The sequence below is a fragment of the Thamnophis sirtalis genome, unplaced genomic scaffold (genome assembly GCF_051295495.1).
Source record: "Thamnophis sirtalis isolate CommonGarterSnake01/CBP01778 unplaced genomic scaffold, rThaSir2_p1.2 scaffold_3, whole genome shotgun sequence".
Taxonomy (NCBI): domain Eukaryota; kingdom Metazoa; phylum Chordata; class Lepidosauria; order Squamata; family Natricidae; genus Thamnophis; species Thamnophis sirtalis.
In genome coordinates this window covers 94,057,351-94,082,899 of record NW_028261383.1, presented here as the reverse complement: position 1 = coordinate 94,082,899, position 25,549 = coordinate 94,057,351, and the positions used below count along the sequence as shown (strand labels likewise).

At 36.3% G+C, this 25,549-nt stretch overlaps 1 protein-coding gene across 2 annotated transcripts; it reads right to left on the bottom strand.

The window, feature by feature from the left end:
- Positions 1–303: 303 nt before the first annotated feature.
- Positions 304–25,545, bottom strand: SAR1B (secretion associated Ras related GTPase 1B). 2 transcript variants are annotated; one of them, XM_087709528.1, is made up of 7 exons: positions 25,385–25,545; positions 8,231–8,306; positions 5,855–5,974; positions 5,215–5,280; positions 3,106–3,209; positions 1,686–1,817; positions 304–949 (listed from the first exon to the last, which is right to left on the bottom strand). In XM_087709528.1, the coding sequence occupies exons 2-7, from the start codon at positions 8,286–8,288 to the stop codon at positions 833–835; spliced, it is 597 nt and encodes a 198-aa protein (XP_087565654.1). In that variant the 5' UTR covers positions 8,289–8,306; positions 25,385–25,545; the 3' UTR covers positions 304–832. The 2 variants fall into 2 exon arrangements, with proteins under 2 accessions (XP_087565654.1, XP_087565655.1); XM_087709529.1 differs by lacking the exon at positions 25,385–25,545 and adding an exon at positions 25,336–25,355.
- Positions 25,546–25,549: the final 4 nt, after the last annotated feature.

Sequence of the window (25,549 nt, the reverse complement as noted above, 5' to 3'; positions counted from 1 at the left end):
CCAATGGTTTTCTAAAAAGCTGCACTCAGGCACCCACTAGCACTACATGATGCACTACACAATGAGACAGTAGTGCTCCTTTCTTTACAATGTAAAAAACAGTGACCGAACATTTACATCCACAAGCATGGATAACGTTAGTGTGATTCATTCCCAGCGTAAAGGTAATCGAATAAATAATATAAAAAGTCTACAGTACATGGAAATTATACTGCATTTTAGAAAACTATCCCACAGATTCACATTTTAAAACATATTCACTAGGTTAAGACACATTAAAATGAAACATGTCCCCATTAAAGATGTCACGAAATGGGATTTAGTTTTATTGCATGACGTTGCATAAGAAAGTATATTATTGAAAACTGTAAGGCATCATGCAATTATTCATAAAGCTTATTCATGACTATCCTTTGAGGAGTCGTTATTCACTTTACATTTATAAAATTGGTTCTGAAAAAAAGACTTAAAAATTTAACATGATGAGCATTAAATAGGACCAACAAGTCTGTGGGGCTGAGCTGTTAAAAAGTGCATTCAAAAAACATACTGTGTGGGAAAGCTAAAAAGAAAAATGGGTGAGAACTGCAGACAACATATAAGTTAATCCAAAAAGAAGGTGGCTTGATAGGCCTAGGGACTAATGTTACAAGATCCAAATTGACAAACTTGCTTAAAATCTGTTTTCAGTCTTTACGCTTAAAATTTAACACAATTGATACAATAAAAAAAATACGCTTTTGTAACCAAAATCTATTAAGTTCAAGTTATGTACACTGATTGATCAGAACATGAACAGGTTTGGATAGTGTGTAGTAATGTGAATTTGGCATTAATCAATATATTGTGCCATCCAGCGAAATCCTTCCCCATAGCCTTGTCTCTTCAACACACTGCACATGAAAACTTCTAAGGGCCGAGTGTTCAATTCCTTCACTGAGACATTCCCCTGGAAATAAAAAAAAAGAGGGTGCAGATTCAGTCAAGAATTTTTGATTTCTTTACAGGAAGACAATGCCCATCAGTAATATTTGATAGTGCTGACCACCTTTAACTCTTGTAGCTTTTTAAATCTATTGTCCAACCACACTTGGCCACTTAAGAACATTCTATATTCTAGATATAACTATTCCTGGACAGAAGTACAATGTTTCCCACAAAACAAGACAGAGTCTTATTTTCTTTTGACCCCCCCAAAAAGAAAAAGTGCTTGGCCTTATTTTCTGGGAGGTCTTATTATTTTTGAGGTGCATGAGGCGGCGAGCATGGTCACCTCATGGCTGCCACTGTGTTGCAATATTTTGGGGGAGTGCTTATTTCTGGGGGAGGGCTTAATTTAGCGCATGTGCTCAAAAGCCCAATTGGGCTTATTATCTGGGGAGGTCTTATTTTCGGGGAAACAAGGTAGTTTGGCTTAACTTTCTGGGTAAGCAATACGTAGTTTTACAAGGGGGGGGAGGAGAAATTTACTTTTATTGTAAATAACACAATTAGATAATGGATTAGTGGGGGAGGAAATCCAACAAACTTGTTACAACTGGATTCCTGACATATTATTAAACTCTACAGAAATATGGAATTGCTACAGAATTTTGGACAAACTAGAAGTAAAGCAGAGCTGAGAGGAAAAAATATGGCTAACACACTGAATCCCAGAGTTTAGGGTTATGGAAAAAGATACATACCTTTCCTGTTGTCTGGCCATACAAACCAAACATTTCTCGTAACCTCTCTTCACTGATGGCTTCTGGTCTGTCAATCTTGTTGCCAAGAATTAGGATAGGCACGTTAGCAATAGTTTCATCTGTCATTAATGCCTAAGAAGAAAGGAAGAAATGTATATTTTAGGTTTCATACAACCAGTACAAAATAGAAGGACATAAAACACAAGGAGAAACTTCTGAAGACCTTCTGAAGCTGTTCTAGACAGTATCTATACTAACTGACTGCCAGATCTCTTGAACATTAAAATAAGAAAGAAGAGTCAGATATCAGTATACAAAATGGCTTTCTTCCATGTGATTCTACTTCATAACATTAAATAAGGATCAAATATGGATATATAATAAAGGCCCATCAATGGATTCCTATCTTAAAATGTTAGAATAGTATCAACCAAACTAAGATTGATTCATCAGAAATTGTATTCAGGGTACATTAGATATCCCCGCCCCCTCAAATATATTTGAAAGGATGGACAATATTGGACATCAGATTTTCTAAGCTGGAGGTGTTGAAGGTTCACTCACTCATGATATGGTCGTGTGACCTTCAATATCATTTTAACTTCATTCAGATTATAACATAGTGACTTGTATAGTATAACAAGTGGCAACTATATTAAAATTATGATAGGGTAATTAGTTAGCAATCGCAATTAAGATTTGGGGATTGGGATGAACTGTTGCTAATATTCCTTTTCTAGAAATATTCTCTTCATTTGAATAAAAATAATTTCTTTTAAAGTCTATTTATGTTATGAAAAATATAATGCTCCTTGATATTTTCTTACAATGGCTTGCAAAGAGATGAAAAATTGACCTCACAATGCATATTACTTTCCAGTAATACGGTAGTATATAAGAAACATGGTGAAGCTTCCTCTTGAATAGGGGTCCCTCAACCCCTGGTCATGGATCAGCACCAGTCCACAGCATGCCAGCAACTGGGCGACGCAAAGAAGCAAAGCCCCATTTGTGAAATGCAGGCAGCACGCAAAACCATGCCCCCGTGGAAAAACATATCTCCACAGAACAGGTCCCTGGTGCCCAAAACATTGGGGGCCACTGCACTAGAACATAGATGTAGAATATACATTATGGGCCTTGAACATCTTCTGTTGACCAAAGACATCCTTTGATAGGAAGAAGCAGCCTACTTAAGGATACAATTCTGATTGGGCAAATTGTGACTTTTGATAGTCCTGACTTTACTAACCCAGATTTAAGGAAAAGTAAAGGATAATAGTAACTGGTCTTTCCCACAATGACACAACAGACCCACGTAAATGTTGTATCGTAAAAGCTTCCCCACCACGCACCCAGTCATTGCAATGTTGGGCTTTTCATCTGGCTTTTAGCAAGTGCCAAATATATATAAACTCACATCAAGTTCTTGCTTAGCTTCAGCCAATCTTTCATGATCCGCACAGTCCACTAGAAAGACAATGCCGTTGATGGCAGGCAGATAGTTTTTCCAAACCCTGCGAGCTAATAAAAGAGGGTTATAAAGAGACTGCAACGGGGAATTGCCTATGACTCTTGTTACTCTATTCATAGATGCTACAGGTAGTCTTTGACCTATGACCATAATAGGGACTTAGAATTTTCATTGCTAAGCAATTTGGTTGTTAAACGAGTCAGGCCAGATTTTACAACCTTTCCTGCCACAGTTGTTGAGCAAATCACTGTATTTGTTAAGTGATTCATGCGGTGAGAAGTGAGAGTGACTTCCCCCACTGACTTTACTTGTCGGAAGCCAGCTAGGAAATTTACAACTGGTGATTACATGATCCCGGGACTGAGGCCATTGTAAATACATGCCAGTTGTCAAGCAATCAAATGTTGATCATATCACCATAGGGATGCGGTGATGGTCATAAGTGTGAGGATCAGTTGTATGTCATTTTCAATGTCATAACTTTGAACCAAACAAATGAATGTAAGTCAAATGCTAACTGACAGTAGCATTTCATTCAGTTGGATAAACTTTTTAAAAGGGCATTTGGATCTATGTGTGAAAAGGTTTTTGAAAGTGATTTTTTTTTTGCACTGGGTTTAAAGCTGAAAACAGTATCATTTATATTGAGAAACACAGTTTCTTGTGAATTTATTGTTGAATTACCATGTAATATTAAGAGCTTTTAAAAAATTATTATACGTTGAAGTGGATTTTTAAAAAAATGTTTAATAAGTACAGGTAGTCCTTGACTTCTGACCACAATTGAGCCCAAAATTTCTATTGTTAAGTGAGACATTTGTTAAGTGAGCTTTGCCCCATTTTACGACCTTTCTTGCCACAGTTGTTAAGTGAATCACTGCAAATGTTAAGTTAGTAACCCGGTTGTTAAGTGAATCTGGCATCCCCACTGACTTTGCTTGTCAGAAAGCCGCAAAAGGGAATCATTTGACCTTGTTACACATCAACAGTCATAAATATGAACCAGTCGGCAAGCATCTGAATTTTGATCACATGATCATGGATGTAGAGGTTATACAAAGGTTACGTACAGGCATGCGCAGCAAACTGCCATGTGCCTTAGTAACCGATTACCTCAACTATCTATGAGCTCACCTAATTAGTAGAACCAGGCACTACTAGGGAGTTACGTGAGATTCTACCCTGGCTGGGATGGTCTTAGAGATTGACAAGGAGAATAAGCCAATAAGAGGCTGTTGCTACCTATGCTTTTGCTTTGCTTGTTGAAACTGTATAAAAGCCAAATAAACTCTGCAGAGGCAGGCAGACATTTTGGACACCTGCTATGATAGATTTCTGAGTCCTACACATGGAGATGCTGCAAAGGTCATAACTGTAAAAAATGGTCATAAGTCACGTTTTTCAGTGCTGTTGTAACTTTGAATGGCCACTAAATGAACTGTTGTAAGTCGAGGATTACCTGTATTACTAAATCATCTTATTAAAAAGTTAAATAGCACAGCCTTTCAGGAGCAGCATTTCATGTACTCTAGAAAATATCATTTTGAAACCATTGGATAGCCAAAGTCGAAACTGATAAATATATAAATACATAGCAAGAATGACAAGAGGACTTAGTTACTCTAATATTGAACAGCAGAACAAAGCCTTTAATAATTTGTCTTATTTCATATGTAATAAAAACCAAAGAAGGGCATAATTTTATCCTATTAAAATCATAAAACAATTCTAATCATATTTTCTGTTATTATTAGAAATAAAAATTAATCACCAAAATTTGACTGGAAAGTGTAACAGTGAAGTGCATTGATACAACATTTAAGTTGCCTTCACCCATGCAAAGGATACAAAGGATTACCCTTCGTATGTGCATTTATTATGAGGGAAAAAAGCATCAGAACGATGTCTAGACAACAAATTTAAAATCAAATACAATATTAAAAAGATTTTCAGAACAGGAAAAAAAAGTTGTAGTATGATCACCTTGGAAAAGAAAGATTAAACTAACTTCATTTAGATACTGCAGTGAGGATTCTGCCTGTTTGCTTCTCTTACCTTGAGCATGTCCTCCTAGATCAAAAGTTGTAAATGTCATACCGGCAATTGTCAGCTCTTCAGAAGCTATAGAAACATGAAATTATTATTATTATTTTTTTTAAAAGAAGTGTTTTTCAGTAAAACCTCCCCTTAAATTTCTGAAAGCAGCTAAGTCCTGGGTTGGTTAATGGCCTATGTCATTACAGGGGCAAATCAGGGCAAATTGAAAAAATAAATAAATGACTGTTTCAACTCCTTCATCAAGTTTTTAAGATTTGACTAATTTTGATTGTAATATCCAATTTACAGTTTGTACATTTGTACAGTTCATTTTTACTATTGTAAGATATTTTTCAGTGCTTATATAAGAAATGATGGCAAACATTTAATAAACCTTTAGCTATTTGATTTCTTTCACACTTAAAATTTGTATTTGACATTGCCATAAATAAAAATATTTTTTATTATCAGCAATGAAAAGAGAGAGAAAGAGAGAGAGAGAGAAAGAAAGAAGGAAAGAAAGAAAGACTACCCTTACCCATTTTAATTCCTACCCTTACCCATAAGCTTTTCGGTGGCCTAAAAATTAATAAAGCATATATCAGCTTTGAAGCAGCACTAAATATACATCAAAACTAAAACAGAAACATTGACTTACTGGGATGTAATGTGGGGACATGTTGTCCCAGTCTGTCATCTTTAAGCATGTGTAAGAGAGTAGTTTTTCCAGCATTATCCAATCCGAGGAATACTAGTTTACCTGTTTTCTTGTATAATCCTGAAAAAGAATGAGACGGTTTGGTGAACAGGGATTAATTTTCTCAGTTCACTCCAAAATGGTATAAGAAACCTTTTGACGAAACCTAGACATTCTGTATAGCACTATGTGCCCCTAGAATTTAAAATCCAGACACTGCTCTGGAAGACTCTGCTTAAAATATGACAGGTGAATGCTGACGCCTTCAAAAACTAAAATGTCAACCATGTTTCTTCTAGTTCATGCTGATTATTTAAATCAGGGGAGGGAAACTATGGTCCTTTTATGACTTGTGGACTTCAACTCCCAGAATTCCTGAGCCAACCATACAGAGACTTGAAAATAAGCATTAAAACAGTAGACAGTTACTATTCAATGACTCTTGAAGTAAGAACGAAAATGAAACAACCTTTTAGCTTTCTGAGGACCCTACTGTAATCTCTGGTTCAAGGGTTTTGAGGAGTACAGAACATCAATCTCTGGGCAGAAAGATCTGTCAAGAAAGTCTCTTTGAAGACAGGGTGATTGATTGAAGCTTCATCTTGTGTTCATGTGTACAATAGCCACACATTAGTAAAAGGGTAAGACATTGAATGCCCTGCGGCAACTGCCCTATTAACTTTTTTTTGACCTTCAAATGTGGACACTGAAAGATAAAACCAGTTTATCTGGCAGTGCCTTTCAGAGACTCATGCAGTGAGTTTCACCACCATGCAAGCAGGTAACTACTTGCTAGCCACTTATGCGATGGTTAGCCTCACTACACGAGTCTCCGAAAGGCACTGCCAGATTTATAGGCTGCCAAGCTACTTCATCTCACATTATCTGCCAGATATATTTTTGTCTCTCTCCACCACCCCACTCTTTAATCCAAAGGGTCCACTGTTAACCAAGTCAAATCATGCATTAGGCCTAAAAAATGATAAATGAATTGATACACCTCTGCCCCATAAATAAAATTATTTCATTGGGGTAAAGTTTGAGATATTGCTTTTATTTACCTGTGTATTCTCAAACTTTGCAAGCTTACCCAGGCAAGCAGGGACCAAAGACCAGAGCTATTCCTTTGCAAACCTGGTCACATTTTTTTTAAAAAAAATGGCCCACTCCCTCTAGTTTGGACATGACCCTTTGGAGGGTCACAACTCACCATTTGAGAACCCCTGCCTCAATCCATTTACCAGCACCTTGTTACTCACGAAGCAAAGGTAGGGAATAATATATCTCATGATACTGTTTGGCAATTGCCAGGAGCAGGCTTATGTACTAATAAATTCCACAATCTGAATGGGGGAGAGGGGTAAAAGGGAGAAGATACCGTATTTTGGGGATCTAAGACGCACCAAGATTTTGAAGAGGTAAATTAAAAATTGGATTTATTACATTTATGTGGATTTATTACATTTATATGCTGCCCTTTTCCCCGAAGGGGAAAAAGTTTTTGCACTCTGCAAACCTCCAAACCCTCTGCACGCCTCGTTTTTTTGGTGAAAAACAGGGCATGCAGAGAGTTTGAGAGGCCTGCAAAGTGCTCCTGGGGGCTGGGGGAGGCAAAAATGAACAAAAAATGGCCTGTTTTTCACTCATTTTTGCCCTCCCCAGACCCCGGAGCACTTTGCAGGCCTCCCAAACCCTCTGCATGTCCATTTGTGTGAAGGGGGCAGGGTTTCAGGAGGCCAACAATGTTGTATTCTGTGTATAAGATACACACAGATTTTCACCCTCTTTTTTGAGTGGAGGGAAAGGTGCATCTTATAGTCCAAAAAATATGGTACTTTGGAAAAAGTAGCTGGCATGCCACATCAAAATGTAAAGAAAATTTGAACCAGCAACAGGGACTAACACGATGGACTGTTGGCAGGTATAGATTAATTAATAATGGAAGAGGTTGGAGTTTTCTGTGGAGAGAGAAGTATTTTTATGCTAATGTGAAGGTCACATTCTGTTCTTTGTGACTCAAAAGCCAAATTGCCAAATACTCTATAGATTAAAAGTAACATGTCAAATAGTTCAAATTATTAGCTTTGCTTTTTGATGTATTTTAATATCATTTACTGTAACTAGAGATAGTTCTTTAGGCTGAGACAGAGAAAAGAATTACAAGTGTTTTATGTGTGTATCCTTCAGCATGTCTAAATCAATAAATAAGAAATATCAGTCAATCTGCATCAACCTAAATGAAGTTGCTTAACCAGCACTGTGTAAAGAAAACAACAACAGAAAGAAATATCCATGAATGTAAATTAGAACATTGACATGGAATTGTGGATACCTTACCTAAAAATTGCAGTACACTACTGAAGCCACTGTAAATCCAGTCAAATATAAAGGACATTTCAAAATCTTATTGGATCTGAAAGAAAAGAATAGTAATCACAGGTATGAAAGGCATTTAAAATTTACTGAAACAGCACATGGGAAAAGGAAGAAAGGGTAAGGTATTTATTACATTTATATACACGGAGCGAATCTGCTTTAACTGTTTTGTTGTGAAACTACTAAAATGTGAACTGATTAAAATCTTAAGTACTTAAGTGCTCGAGAGGGAAGTATTTTTACGCTAAAAGAAATGCCACATTCCCCCCCAAAAATGCAGCTCAGTCTTCCTGTTGGTATTTCTCCAACAACATTCTCCAATGGGAGACTCACTGCCTAGATTTCTGATAAGTGGCATTGGGTGCAGAAGAGGAGGGGCATGTCACCAATTCAGAGGCACAGAATAGCATCACATCTATAAACTATATATTCATTTTCTGTAAGTTTATGTAACTATAAACTCACAGAGAATGAATAGTTTTTTCCACATCAGCATTATGAGGTCATGACTAAAGGCATCTGCAGTTCAAATGTGATTTTTCTTCAATTGCACAGGAAGTGGCTGCAGATATGATTACTTGACAAGTTATGACTCCTAAACTATAGCATTGCCAATTGAAGGTGTCATTATCAAACTGAATTGCTTGGGAGGGATTATTACCATCATTGCTGTATCTGTGTAAGCTGATACCAAGTGATTCAAATGTGTCTTTTAAAAAAAAAGAAAATTATGTGTATATATGTTAGTCTTTTTTCTTTTTTAAAGACACTTCTACTTTTTAATGTCTTATTGTTGTGTTTTTTACTCTTTTGTCCTTTTAAAAATATTTTGGGTGTTTTGTATTTTAACCTACTTTGAATAAACTAAAAATTTCTGGGGTGGGGTGGGGAGTGATTCAAAGGTTTGCACCTGAAGGCTCTTCAGAGTTAAATCCAATGGTGTTATACCTGCCATCAGTTAAGATAAAATCTGCTTCCTTCTAGATAAAATATTTTGTAATCTGCTCAGAATCAGGTTACAACAGGAAAAACGATCTGCTTGACCAAAAACCTAGATGGCCCTTGATCAGGTTTTTTTTTTCCAGACTGCTCAGTGGCAGAACAGTTTCCGGTCCAACTTTAGATTAAACTACTTTAAAGAAGGTCAAAAAGATCCCAGTGATTTAAAATGGTCTGGACAATTCCATGAGACAAAAAATAATACAGGCAGTCCTGTATTATTTACAAAATTTAGTGATTGTTTGAAGTTACAAAAGCAATGAAAAAAGTGACTTATCAGTTTTCACACTTTCAATCATTGCAGCATCTCCATGATCACATGATGGAAATTTGGACACTTGGCAGCTGGCATTTATTTACGACAGTTGCAGTGTCCTGGTGTCATGTAATCACTTTTTTGCAACCTTCTGACAAGCAAAGTCAATGGGGAAGCCAGAGTCACTTAACAGCCGTGCTATTAACTTAACAACTGCTGTGATTTCCTTAATAATTGTGGCAAAAAAGGTCATAAAATGGGGCAACACTCACTTAACAGATGTCTCACGTAGCAAGAGAAATCTTAGGCTCAATTGTGTTATAAATCGAGGACTACCTGTAGCATCTAGGGCTTTTTCATTTGAAGCAAAAAGAGTTAACATGACAGAAAGATATAAAATTAGGCATTGTATGGAAAATACGGATGGAAGCAAGTTTTTTTCTAGTAACATGAGGACTCAGAGTCACCTACTGTATTGAAACTAAATATGTTGAGAATTCAAGACTGATAAAAATAAGTATATTTTATATAATGTATGGTTAACATGGCGCTGCTTCTTTTAGCCAAATTTCTAGCTAATGGTTTTGATAATAGTATACCTAAATACCAGCTATTAGACAGCAACATTGGAGGACTTAATAGGGCTACTGCTTCCCTGGCCACATTTGTGAATTTTTAAAATATTCCTGGTTGACTTTTAACACCTAATGTTGGATTAGATAGGCATGTGGACTTGACCAGCAAAGCTCTTCTTATGGTTTCAAAGCTGAAGGTATCAATCCACTCCAAAGAATACTTCACATAACCCAGAGATGGGTTCCTACCAATTCACACCTATTCAGTAGAACCGGTTCGTCAAATCTACCGAACCGGTTAGAAGAGGTTTCACCAGTAGACACGGAAAGCAGGCCACACCTACAGAAGAGGTTCCAAATTTTTTTGAAACCCACCACTGGTCCTTGGATATGATTATTCTACACTATCATGCTCATATTTATAAAACTCAGTGCCTCTGTGAAAGGTAAGAATGACTACTGCGTTTGTGGTGCAATCAGAACATTGCGTGTGTTGAAGTTGTTTTAATGCAAACCAAAGATGCCTTTTAAAAAACAAGTTTACATCATATTCTTATGCATGCCAGTGCTGTGTGTGAGGTAATTTAAGGTGGTTCTGACAAGTGTCGTCGGCATCTTCATATCTGGTCACATGGGTGGCAAGCCACTCCCATCCGGTCACATGGGTGGCAAGCCACTCCCGCAAAGGAGGCCACACCCACAGAGTAGGTTCGAACAATTTTTGAAACCCACCACTGACATAACCTCATCTTTTCTAGTAAACCTTGTAAAACCTAAAAGCTTACATCATTAGCTAGACTTGCTTCTGACTTTCTGCTTTATCTTTTACAGACCGCTTAAACTCATCAATGACTGCAAAACTTTTACTATAGCAAAAGGCACTGTTTCCCACCCCTACTTGAAGCATCCAATGATACAGAATGAGAAGTTTATTTATTTACATATATTTCTACACTACCCACTTTCCGAGACTCCAGATGGTTTACTAAAATGTGAAATGTGTCATAGGAAAATGTATCTGGCATATCATATGCAAATGATTAAAAAAAAGTAAAACACAGATTAATTACAGCCACTGTTCTGAGCCGACTGTATTGTAATGTGTTACTTGAATTTTAGACTGGTAAGAAGCACTTCTATTGCTTTCCTACTGATGGTCCTTGTGCACTATTTTAGGATTAAAATATTCTCAATCAATCAGAATAGAGCTGGAAGGGACCTTAGAAGTCTTCTAGTCCAGCCCCATGCTCAAGCAGGAGACCCTATAACATTTCAGGTAGGTGGTTGTTCAGTCTTTTCTTAAAAACCTCCAGTGATGAAGCACCCACAACTTCTGACAGCAAGCTGTTCCACTGGTTAATTGTCCTCACAGTTGGGAAGCTTCTCCTTAATTCCAGGTTGCTTCTCTCATTGATTAGTTTCCATCCATTGTTTGTTATCTTGCCTTCTGGTGCTTTGGAAAACTTTGATTTCCTGGATCATGGACTATATTACCTACATGAAAGACTCTTGGCAAAGGGACAGGCTGCATCTCACAAAAACGGGAAAATGTAGTTGGAAAAAGATTGGCCTAACTCATCAGAAGGGCTTTAAACTAAAATGTGTATCTGTGTGCGTGTGCGTGTGTGTGTATGTGTGTGTGTGACCAGTCTTTAGAATCTCTAGAATACAAAACCAATCATAAATCCCAACAAAACAAATAAAATAATGAGGTAGGGAGTGATTAGAAAAAAGAAAAACTCAAGCAAGTAGGAGATGCAGGAAACATATCCATGGGAAGGCATAAAAGTCTTAAATACAGATACTCAAAGTTTGGGGAACAAACAGGATGAACTAGAAGCAATAGTACACGAGGGTAGGTATGATATAGTTGCCATTACAGAAACCTGGTGGGAGGAAACCCATGACTAAAATATACTGATGGATGGATACAAATTGTTCAAAAGAAATAGATCTACAAAAAGAGAAGGTGACGTTATATTATATATAAGATATGTAAGATATTTACAAAAATGTACCCGATCAAAGATAAAAACCCCTAGAATGTATATGGGTCAATATAAAATGGAAAAAGAGTGATATTGCCATAGGTGTATCTTACATGCCACCCAACCAATCAGAAGAAATAGATGAACTTTTTGCCAATCAGTTAACAAACGTATGTAGGAAGCATACCACAGTAGTAATGGGAAACTTTAACTACCCTGATATCAACTGAGAGACAAATTCTGCAGCAAGTGGGAGATCAAACAGATTCCTAACCAACCTAGCCGACAACTTTGTCATCTAAAAGTAGGGGAGGGAACTAGAAGAAAAGCTACTCTAGATCTAATTCTTACTAATAAAGAAGAAGTAATAGAGAGAAGTTGCCGGAACCTTGGGTAAAAGTGTCCATGGCATACTGGAATTCAATATAATGCAAACACAAGCAATAGAACATAATCTAACCAGTGTCTTAAACTTTAAAAGAACTGATTTTAACAAACTCATAGAGAGCCTAGGAAAGATTCCATGGATAAAAATCCTAAAGGGGAAAATAACTCAAGAAGTGTGGGAAACTCTGAAAAATGCATTCATAAAAACCCAGTCCAACACAATACCACTGAAAAAGAAAAACAAGAAATTCAAGAAGAAACCAGTATGATTGCACAAAGATCTCTTTGATAAACTGAAAGACAAAAAATGGAAAGAGGGATATATAACTAAGGCATAATATCAGCAGATAGTCAGAATCTGCAAAGATGAAGTCAGGAAAGCAAAGGCTGAGAATGAACAAAGACTTGCAACAAAAGTCAAAGATAATTTTTAAAAAGTTTCTTTCAACATAGTACTAACAAGAAAAAAGTCAAGGAAATAGTTGGGCCACTAATGAGAGAAGATGGCAAGGAAGTAACAGGCAGTAGGGAGAAAGCAGATCTGCTTAACTCATTCTTTGCATCAGGCTTCATGTAAAAAGAAATAAAAGACAAACTAGAAATAAATATTAAAATAAGTAATAAAATGATAAGAGAACACCTATCTGATCTTCAGGGGTTGCCACAAAGAAGAGGGAGTCAAACTATTTTCCAAGGCACCTGAGGGTAGAACAAGAAGCAATGGGTGGAAACTAATCAAGGAGAGAAGCAACTGAGAACTGAGGAGAAATTTCCTGACAGTTAGAACAATTAATCAGTGGAACAGCTTGCCTCCAGAAGTTGTGAATGCCCCAACACTGGAAGTCTTTAAAAAGAGGTTGGATAGCCATTTGTCTGAAATGGTATAGGGTTTCCTGTCTAGGCAGGGGGTTGGACTAGAAGACATCCAACGTTCCTTCCAACTCTGCTATTGTATTGTATTGATGAATATAAATCATCAGGACTTGACAGATTACACCCCAGAGTTCTGAAGGAGCTGCCAGATGTTATATCAGAACCGTTGTACCATATCTGTCAAAAATCCTGGAGCACTGGGGAAATTCCTGAGAATTAGAAGAGGGCTGACATGGTTCCCATCTTCAAGAAAGGGGGGTGACAGACTCAGGAAATTAGAGACTAATCAGTCTAACATCAATACCTGGGAAGATTCTGGAAAAGATAATCAAAAAACAGATCTGTGAACATCTAGGAACAAAGACATAACCTGTAGCTAGTACAGGTTTGTTAAAATAGATCATGCCAAACCAATCTTATTTCATTCTTTGATAAAGTGACTAAATTAGTAGACCAGCAAAATGCTATGGACATAGTATACTTAGATTTCAGTATGACATTTAACAAAGTAGAGAACAACATACTTCTTGGTAAGCTAGAAAAATGTGAAATAGACAATATCACCACTAGGTGGATTTGTAGCTGGCTGACAAACTCTACTCAACAAATAGTCACAAAGGTGCTTTTTCAAGAGGCAACTGGACTTACTAGAAAGTCCAGTTGCCTCTTAGAAAAGTGCCTTTGGGAAAACCATGACCTGGACAACTAAGAATCTCCATAGACATTCAATGAGTAGTCTTTAATAGTACTACATCTACATGGAGGGAAATAAGCAGTTGGGTACCGCAAGATTCCATTTTAGGTCCGGTACTCTTCAATATCTTTATAAATGACATAGATGAGGGAATAGAAGTGCCATCTGTATCAAGTTTGCAGATGACAGTAAGGTGGCAGGAATAGTCAACACCCCAGAAGACAAGCTCAGGATCCAAAAAGATCTTGAACAATAGGCCCTATCCAACAAAATGAATGTTAATGTGGAGAAAAACCAAAGATATAAGTACAGATTAGGTGAGACCTGGCTCAAAAACAGTAACTATGAGAGGGATCATGGAGTCCTAATGAATATTTACTTGAATATGAGCCAGCAGTGTGTGGCAGCAGCCAAAAAAGCTAATATAATCCTGGGATGTATAAAAAGAGACATAAAATCAAAATCACATAAAGTATTAGTACCACTTTATAAAACCTTAGTAAGACCAGACCTGGAATACTGCGACTAATTTTGGTCACCACACTACAAAAAAGATGTTGAAACTTTGGAAAAAGTTCGGAGAAGAGCAACTAAGATGATCAAAAGCTTGGAGATGAAAACATATGAAGAATGGTTGCAGGATTTGGGTTTGGCTGGTCTAGAGAAAAGAAAAATTAGGGCTGACATGATAGCAGTATTCTAATATTTGAGGGGCTGCCACAAAGAAGAGGGGTGTCAACTTATTCTCTTGGTGACACCAATCCTTTAGCCAGTGTTTATTTCTAGCATTCTTTTTCCCCCTCAATGGGTGTTGACTTTTCATTGGGAGTACTGATGAGAACACTACTTGTGTTCTTAGCTCCTTAACTTTATTGCCTGTCATTATTAGATTTTGTTGTCAGTATTAGAAAAAAACAGACACCACAAATATATTTCATTCTAACCTCCCAGTTAAATATTAGTAATCTGGAAGCATCAACAACTTTAAAATGAGTCTTCTTTAAGATATTTTTGTGACTGTCTCCTGAGAATAAAACACTACAGATGATCTGACTAACGACTATAAGTTTGAGATTCCTCATTCTGCAAAATAACCAGGAAACACTTCAAGAGTGCATGAAAACCTAACTGTCTCCTAGTTTTAAATGGGAGATCTGTCATATAAAGTTCAATAAGCAAATATATAATGGGTATTAGAAATTGTACTGTCTGCTTTGGGTGCAATAAGCTTATGGCATGATCCTATATTTACTCAGGAGTTCTTCACTGACTTTAATAGGACTTATTTCCATGCAAATATGCAAAGGATTATGCTATAAAATATGAAGTTCAACTACCAAAATTTATTGAAGATATATGATGAAGGAATAAAATTAAGGAATACAATTATCACATGAACTCTTGGTTACACAACACCATGTGTAAGGGCTATCTCTTACACGTCTGAAAATCAAAGGTCAAGAACAAGCTAACACAGCAGTACATACACGTCATCTGATTTATTTATTGCTTGAACAAAATACCGTCCAGAAAAAGCTTACAGGCGGCTTAGGAAATCTATCTTCTCAAGTAACATACAAATCAGTGCAGAGAGCATGAAGCAAAATAACTACTCGGGTTTCAGAAGTGAAAACAACTTCTTAAGGCCTAGTCATATTCAATTAAAGAGAACTTTTTAGGTTAAGCCCCAAAGTCATCTTCTTTCTTTAAAACTATATTGGAAAAACCATGCTAATGTAAAGATAATGTAGAACAGGGACAGGCAAAATGCCATGTGGGTCTTCTGATTCCTTTTCTAGTCCCTCTCCCCAAATCATCTGCTTGAAGTCTAGCAGAAAAGAAACTTAATGAAAAAAGATTGCCCACTTATTTTCAGTGGGGAATGAAATAAAATAGATGTATTATGGAATAAGAAGGCATAGCCCGCCTCTCCACCAACCTCTATAAAATCTGATTTAATTCCATTCTCAAATGAAAGAAAGGGGGGCTGTTGACAATTCCAGTGCTCTGGAGTTGTTATTTGTCACCACAGCATCTATTTTGGCTTTCACTGGAAACCGTAAGAAGAGTGATGGATGGTAGTGTTGATGACGATCATTCAATTACAAAAGATTGCCCGTCCCTGTTGAGGCAAGTGAAATGAATTTTTACCCATTCTAAGAACAAATGTGTTCAATGGGAGAAATATACATTAAGAAGTTTGAAATGTTGTAAATATACAAAGGCCCTTTAGGGCCCTTTAGGTTTAAACTTTCATCTGGGAGCTGCTGCAGCAAGAACTACACTCAGGCAAGTAACTCTGTGGAGAGAACACCAAACTAAGTTCCTACCCTGTTGAAGTCACTCCAGAACTCTGGCTCCCCTCCTCTTGCTTAGCATTGAAAACTGCTGAAGGAAAGAGAAAACTCACTACCTCTTTTCCATTAACCCAAAACAGGCTAGTTAGTTTTCTAAGCTTATTTACAAGGCTGGATTAAAACGCAAATGTCATTTTGCAATTAGGGACAACTATATACAAGCAAGATGAAGGGAGTCTTTACAACCTACTTGGATTGATAAAGCTTAACCAAAAGGAATGGGAAAAAAATACAATCATGAAAAAACCCACAAACAAAAAACAAACAGTGAATAAAAATGAACTGCAATAAAAAATAAAAACGTTTTTAATTATCCAAGCATTTCTGGGTTAACAAAGGAGCATGGTCAAACTTAATTTTCCCTCAGCCATGGAAGCTCCCTGAATTACTTTAAGGTAATCACACTCTCTCTTATTCTAAATTATCTCACAGGATTGTGGTTGATGGGATGGGGGAAAGCTGGCAAACTATTCTGGATGCCAACTTGAACTCCCATATATACGTAGCAAATAACTAAAATCAATAAATTAGGTTTCATTCTGCATTTTTCACATGTACTTCAGTCATTATAAAGCTAGAGTGAAGAAGGCATAAAGAGTTTGATATTTGTCAGCAGCAGGATGTAATGGCTAGTTCATACAATATATTAAAGGAATGGTGAACACCAGACTGTCCCATCCTTGGATTATTGGAATTGACGTGCAGATATATTAATATATACCATTATAAAGGATAGATAACATTTACTATTTTATCATTTGCTACATTTTATTAGGCTAGTTTTTATGCTTTTATGAGAACTCCAAACTGTGCATTCCTGTATTTAATAGTGAAAAAAGACTCAATAAAATATAGCTTCGTTTATTGACATATTAGCTGTTTGTGCTAAGTGATAACACTGTTTGGTTAGTTTTGATTTAGTGTATTCTGTGTTCCCAACTCTTGCTGCTTCTTTAACAATTTTTTTTTTAAAAAACCTATGGCTTAGTGACTTGGTAAGCTACCAGACAAGTTAATAAACAACTTGACTGCACTTTAGTCATTGACCCTGGAAATTCTGTCATTTCAGGCCACCAATCACCTAGAAACAACTTGGCAAATGAAAGTTTAAAGTCTACTATGTGACTGCAAAAATCATATCGACTTTAGTCAATTTAGACTTAGGTTAATCTCAATACTTCCAAGAATTGTCCATGTTTTCGATTGGTTTTCTTTTCAGTAAATTCTATTACAAGTAAAGCAGAAAAAGATTTCTTCATCTTGTTAGCAAAACAATATCTGATTCTGATTGCTGATTTCTCCTGAGAAAACATACCACTACAAAACTTATACATATTTCAACTTGTTATAAAAAATTTCCATCTTCACAAATGAATATTCAAATAGTAATTCTTTTAATTGTAAATTCTTACATCTCTGATTTTACAATATAATGCAACTTGAACACAACCAGCAATATGGCATGCAAGTTACCATATACCGTGTTTCCCTGAAAATAAGAAGGGTCTTATTTTCTTTTGATCCCTGAAATAAGTGCTTGGCCTTATTTTCAGGGAAGTCTTATTATTTTTGAGGTGCAGAAGATGGTGAGCGTGGTCACCTCATGGCTGCTGCTGTGTTGCAATATTTTCCGGGAGGGCTTATTTTCAGGGGAAGGCTTATTTTAGCATATGCGCTCAAAAACCCAATTGGACTTATTATCTGGGGAGATCTTATTTTTAGGGAAACAGGGTAGGATGTGTTCTACTCCTGTTGGAATAGAATGTCCACGTGTTTAATTCAAAAGAATTAAAGAAAATAACATACAAGTAGCAGGGTGATATAGTATATGAATAGATTATTCACATGTTTACTAAATTCTGATTTTTTAAAAACTAATTTGTTGAAATAACCAAACAAGCTAAACCAATAGCTGGGTTCATATAACACACTTAGCTAGAACTGGAATCACCTTGAAGGGGATATGGGTGGCATAGAAATTTAATAAACAAATTAATTAATTAATCAGTCCCATGGTTCATTCTTAATTAAATTTTATGACTAACACTATATAACATTTTGCATTTCATAAACTTGTGTCTGTCTTAACAGAAGCATATAATACAAAATACTAAAAAAGATGCTATTGCTATCATACCAGATCCTATCAATGCTCTGATAAAGGTTTTCAGAATGTTTTCTATACCGTATATACTTTTTATAACAGTATAGAAGGTATAGAAATATAACAATACAATAAATGGTTCAGATTTGGGATTGAAAAGTAAGAAAGACTATACTGCAGAACTATTCATGTTGAATGAAATTTTACAACCAACATAGGCAAATAAAATGAACTACTGAGCAAGATCTTGAAAATAAATGTAGGGCAAATGTAGTTCAGCAAAAAGCAACAGCTAAAATACGATTTCAATTAAAACATTCATAAAATTCCTTGAATATTTCATGCCTCTGTGCATCAATAAAACTAAACGTATGAGAATCTCCAAGACAAACTTTTTGAAGGCTTTATAATTAAATGTTTATTGTACATGAAGATATTTCAATAATGAAAAATTCTAGAAAATATAGATCCATATTTTAGAGATCTATTCTAGGGGAAAAGATACAGCATGCTGCATTATGCCATAGTATAATAGTATAGGGAGCTAATAAGGTCGGTAATTTAAGTTTAATTTACAAATTTAAAATTTCAAGACTTGAATACAAATTTAGTCCATTTAAATTCAGAATGAAAATACAGTGGAAGCATTTTTATATCTCATATATCTGTATCCTCATCTTTTACTATTTGCAAATTAGTATTCTTTCTTATTATTATAACATCATTTCATAGATTTCTATCAGCTAAGGTTTCAGATCTTGCAGATATCCTTCTTGCAGAAACTTGCTGTAAATTCAGCAACGTACAATCTACTTTGATTGATTAATTTCACTGAAAAACTATCCAGTGAATTGATTCTATTTCATCTTGAATTAATGTATTGATTTTAAAACATGTGGATTGATATATAATCTGTTCTGAGAATTCTGGGTGGTAGGGTGACGAGGGTTACAAAATTCTGAATATGAAGTTCTGATTGATTTATATTTATTTTATTTACTACATATTTTGCCGCCCAATCTCCTACACAATATGACTCTGGGCGGCTTTCAAGCTATAAAACAAGTAAAAAATACTGTAATTAAAATAACAAAACATCAACATTACACAGATTAAAATATTATTAAAAACTGTACTGAAACTGAAACTAAGAGAGCTAAGTGTTGGATGGGACGGGACTGAAATTTCTTACCCCACCTCCAGTGATAAACATCCCACTCAGAACCCTAGGTTAACCAACTACATTTTAATATTCTTCCGGAAGACCAAAAGGAAGGGGGCAGTTCTCAATTCCGGCAGCAGAATGTTCTACAAGGATGGGACATATAGTCCCTTCCACCCATTCACTACAGCACACAGATGTTAAACAAACTAAAAAAACATTCTATACAATCTGAAGAGATGCCAAACAACCACATTGATTGTGCACCAATTGTATATGCAGAAGGATACGGAAGGTTTTACAAGTCACAAACTTTGTTTTGCTTTAAGCACAGGACAAAGTTATTGACTGTATCTATAGAAAACCTCCCAGAAGACAAGATTCAAACAGTCCAATAAAGAGTATGCATTTCATTTTAAACCATCCAAAATAATAGGCAGTGAGATCCCAATGAATTCAGTGATATCCGTTTGTTTTCCACAGTCATTTTGGATATCTGCCTGTGCTTTCAATTTAGATGAAACAGATCAGGAATTTTAGAGCACATGTTATAATCTAAGCCCTACGTGAATTCATTAACAGTTTGAGCAATCAGAGGGCTAAGGACCTTGGAAGCAATATTGCAATCGCTTGATTGCCTTGGTTAGTCATCTTAGGAGAGTCATCTTTGCCCTGACCTTTTAACACAACCATATGCCTACTTCTAATCATTCATTTCAATTGCATTACTCTACTTCCAAAACAGAAATTTTTTGGCATGGTATGTTTGATTCAACTTCATGCATCTACACTTTAGAACAATTTGTATCGTTAACAATTGAAAAATTACGATTTGAACATTTTCATGGTGTTGATATCAGAAGCCTCCTGGGAAGAGAAGATGCAATTGTTTTGTGAAGTAGTGAACTAAGGACACTACAAATAATTTAATGCAGTAATAGCAATATTATTTTTATTTAAGTAAGGTTAATTTAAAAGTTTGGAGCTGATATACTTGAACTTAACCCAGGGGAAATCTTGTGCAGAAGATACAATTGGTAACAATTTGCCACTCATACCTCATTAAATCCTTGAGGTTTATGAGCTCTACATGAAACTTGATGCCCAATTTAATTTAACAAAAGTTTTACACAGCAGTGTCTTCCATAAACTAATCTATATCACTTACAAAATCTCTAAAACAGAATATATACATTTAAAAAGGTACAAGATGTCCATATTCTGTATATCAGAGTCCACGTAAATATTATCATATCAGAATAGCCAAAGCAATGCTCTTTCAGGAGTAACATATGGTTATGAAAGTTTGATACTGAGAAAGAGAAAACGTACACAGATGCAACCTACACATAATAAATTAGAACAATGATGGCTAACCTTTTTGTTGCCAAAAGTGCAAGTGCACACGTGCGATAGCATGTGCACATGCCTGCACCCATAATGCATAGTGTGCCCCCACATGCGCATATGCGTACAACCCTCCCCCCACACGTGCCACACTGCTCGCCTCCAAGCCGAGCTTTGTATTTCCTCCGTGGCGCTGGGAGAGAACGTTTTCACCCTCCTCAGGCTCCAAGAAAGCCTCTGGAGCCTGGGGAGCTGTTTTTCACCCTCCCTGGGCTCCAGAGGCTTTCCTGGAGCCCGGGGAGGGCGAAAATGGCCTCCCCCGAGCCCCCTGTAGGCTCTCTGGAAGCCGGAAATGGAGACTTTCCTGGAACCTGGGGAGGGCAAAAACGGCCTCCCCTGGCCCTCAGGAAGGCCAAAATCAGTTAGCTGGTGCGCGCTTGTATGCTGGAGCTGACGGCTTGAATGCCAGCAGATATGGCTCCGCGTGTCACCTGTGGCAAGCGTGCTATAGGTTCGCTGTTGGAATTAGAAGAATGATTTGGAAACCTGTCCTATGTTGGATTTACAAAAGAGACAAGTTAAACTACTGAAGCTGTTCCTGAAAACAGACAAAAAGAAAATGATAAGAAATCAACTCGTGGACATTATTCAGTGGAATTAAAAATATGTTATTAAAATGTAAACAGAAGAATTATAAAGTAAAATTTAACTGGGTAAAATACACGTTATGGTTTCTGGTAGCTCTTAATGGGTCTTCTTGTTGACCAGGACTGAATGATAAGGCAGGTTTTAAAGAACTATTTATGAGAGATTTTTTTTGTTTTATTTCTTTAAAAAAGTAGTAGGTTGGATTATAGATTGGATTTATTTGATTAAATATATATATAAGATTACTCGGGAAAAGACCCGAATACAACAAGACCAGCATACCTACACCCGTGAAAATCTATGAAAACTTTATATATATATATATATATATATATATATATATATATATATATATATATATATATATATATATATATATATATATATATATATATATATACACATACATACATACATACACACATACATACACACACACACACACACACATATATATGGTAGCTCTTAATAAACTTTTGTTAATTAGAACTGAATGATGACGTTTGTATAATTTGATTATTAATATGGAATGATATAGGAAAAGAAGAGATTTTTAAACTGAAATATTAGAGAAGGTTTTAATTACTGAAATGGTTTATACGTGTAGGGAAAGAGGAAATCACCTTTTATATATCTTCTTTTTTCTTTTTTCTATAATATTGCATTTTCCTTTTTGGTTTTTATGTTTCTTATTTGTATTAATTTTTTATCTGTCTACTTATAAACGTCAATAAATTATATTTAAAAAGCAGGTATCTCTTGAGTTATGGATCTGGGGAAGGATACAAAAAATATTGTGGCCTGCAAAAAGAATCAATTAATTAATCCCAGACCAAATAAAGATGAATTGCTAAAATGATGATCACCAAGCAGAAACTTATATATTTTGAATATATGATGCAAGCAGATTATAGACTAGAAAACACCACTATGTCTGGCAAGGTTGAGGAAGGAGAAGATAACAGATAAGGTGGATGGACAGCATTAAAGAAATTATAAAACAGCATTTAGTGTTGCAATGGACTATCACTAGAGCAAATTTAGGCTGTAAGAATTCAACATGCAGTATAGGAATAAAACCCAGTGTTTTGAGAACTTGACAAAATACAAAATATGAATGAAAGCAATACTTTTTCTGGTGTTTATTTCTGAAGCAATGAAAAAAATGATTGTCCCCTTGTCTAAAAATCTGCAAGATGACATATTCAGCACCACACATAATATATACCATATTATTAAATTAAGAGATATGTTTTTAAAATTATGCTTCTGGCTTCGTCATATACTGAAAAGCTGTACATATTTTTCTTTTTTTTATTCTGCACATGTAAGCTCACAATTCTTCTATGTTTTTTCCTGAAATTACTATTGCTACTAGACTCATACTCAATCCACCAATATATCAACACTTATTCATTGCTGATATACCTACAAAGGGATGAGTCAACTAAATTTTGATTACAAAGAAATGAAACATAATCTGAAGGAACAAACCTGTATGAGGCAATCTTGGCTATCCATACCCACTTCAAAATGAGTAATAGAAGCCTTGTTTCATGAAATGTCTGTGCTAAGTCTAACAGCTGGTGTTACAAAAACATTTTAGTCATATGTATTAACAATTCAATAGGTGTTTTTTTTAAAATATATAAAATATTTTTGAACTGAGCAGCCAACAGGCTTATTAGAAATAAGTATTATATAAAGGAATGCAAGTTTTCCCAAGTAATTGTTTGTGATCTTACATTCCCTGAGAATGTAAAAGGAAAAGCTTTTAGAAGTACACAGTAATTGTAAGGGAGGCAGGATATGCTAGTCTTGAAATAGAAGTTTGACAGGGAGAACCTCTTTCCATGAAGGCTCTCCCCATAAATGAAGACTCTGGAAAATCAGGATCCTCTATGGTTGAAGAGGAATGTGACAAAGATGGGGCTAACCTGTTGACTGTACAAGGTTAAACAGTCCAAAGCTTATTTGCTTGGAAACAAAAGTCACCAAATGCAATGATTCTTAGTACATGAAGGTTGCCTATGTCTGTTGTGTTCTCAGTCTAGGACTGAGACATCTATCAATTTGTTGTTTGCAAAGAGAAGAAAAACCAATTCAATACATCAAAGATTTCTTCTCTACTTATCCCCATCCATAGCACATAGGACACATTTCTAGCATAACAGCCCAATATGCATAATTGGGAGTAACTGGATTCAATACAATTTCTTTCACGTTGTGAGAAGTAGTTAGGAGTTTGAACGTAAATAGAATGACTTGTGTCATTCAGCATATATTTGGGGGGGATGGATGAGGGAGTTTCCATACTTGTTTTGAGTGAGAACTGGCAACCTAGTTGACAAACAAGGAAAACTGGACTGTGAATATAAATTTAAGTGTGTTTATAGCTTTTTTTTCTATCTAATCCATTTTTTTGAGGAGAGTACAAGATTGTCTTACTTTTGGAGTTTTCCTTTTTTTGTGTAACTGTAATTTGATGTGCTTTACATCCAGGTACCCAGTTTAAGAAATGTAATTCAATTATAATGTATACTTCAGATGTCTGCCTTTTTGACAGAAAAAGCCAAAAATCATAACCAAACTTCATTGTTTTAAGTGGTTTCAATCATTACTTAGTCAAAAGCAGTATTATTCCTAAATTAAGAGATTAAATCTAATTTGCTGATAGGGTCTAGGGAAAGAAAGTGTAAAAGATTGTATACTTGCTCTTCTAAGTAGTACTCCTAAACTGCTTGAAAAATCCAGTTCCATTGTACTATCCTTCCATAAGCCAGGAAGCAATGACAGTTTTCAAACAACTCACGTTCCTCTCAAGGGTATCTGTTGTTTGCTTCATAGCAGTGGAAGCTCACGAGTATTAAGTTTATTACTTAATAATTATCAACCAGAAAAAATTGCTAACAGGCATTTTAAATTATGCTTTTAATGAGGATGTGAATATACATTTGCCAATCTGGGAAGCTTGTCTTTCACCACCTTCCAAACTATATGTGCCATGAAAGCTTTCAGCAAATCACTTTGAAGTTTTGCCTCTAAATGGTCATTATCACTGCCTAGATGAACTAGAAGGGGCAGAAACTGACAAGCATTTAGCACATAATCTGTACTATAATAGTGACTCGTAATGAGAGATGGATATGTGCCAGCACACAGGTAAAATCTCCAACCTAGTTTCACCTCTGATCTCTTTTTGTACTGACTCACTCTGTGACAACAGGGCGGCTCACCCAACCTCTGGTTTCCTTCCTATAATAGGGTGCTCATTTGCTTAGGGAAGGTTATAAACAAAGCGAACATTAATGGGGCCACATCGGTATCCCACTTATATACGCGCACCCTCACACACTGTACAGCGCAAAATAAAGTAATGGTGGTGGGGAGAGTTATGGAATCAAGGTGGGAAAATTTGGCTAATGTTGAAATACAAGGATCGCGGCCGGAGAGGGGGGACGGGGACGGCCGAGGGAGCAACCAAATCTAAGAAAACAAGAGACACAATTAAAGGCAGAGGCCAAGAGGAAGCCTTGAAAGACGAGGAATGCGTGCAAGTCAAAGGGAGTCTGGGGAGTGGTGGGGGAAAAGGATAATAGAGCAGAAAGGCAGATGAGAAGGATCGCGATCATGGGAATCAAGAGAAAGGGAGACAATCCAGAAGCCTCTCACCCACCCCAGCCCGATGCCAACCGCTTCCTGCCAAGCCGAGAAGAGCCACTCACCCTGTGAGTAGAGCCGGAGATTCGCACCCTTCATCCACAGCTACCGACACAGGAGCCTGGAGGCCTCCCCTCTCCTCTGCTCTGCTTCTCCTCCGCTCCGCCCCTCCACGGCTCCTTCCTTCCTTCCGGGCCGTGTGGGCGAACCGGTCACCCGGCTCACGCTTG

Bases quoted from the DNA above. Each gene is read 5' to 3' on its own strand.
- SAR1B (XM_087709528.1), bottom strand. From the start codon at position 8,288: ATGTCCTTTATATTTGACTGGATTTACAGTGGCTTCAGTAGTGTACTG. The intron at 5,281-5,854 runs GTAAGTCAATGT...ATGTTTCTATAG, and splicing joins TGTCCCCACATTACATCCCA to CTTCTGAAGAGCTGACAATT. The intron at 950-1,685 runs GTATGTATCTTT...TTTTATTTCCAG, and splicing joins ATGGCCAGACAACAGGAAAG to GGGAATGTCTCAGTGAAGGA.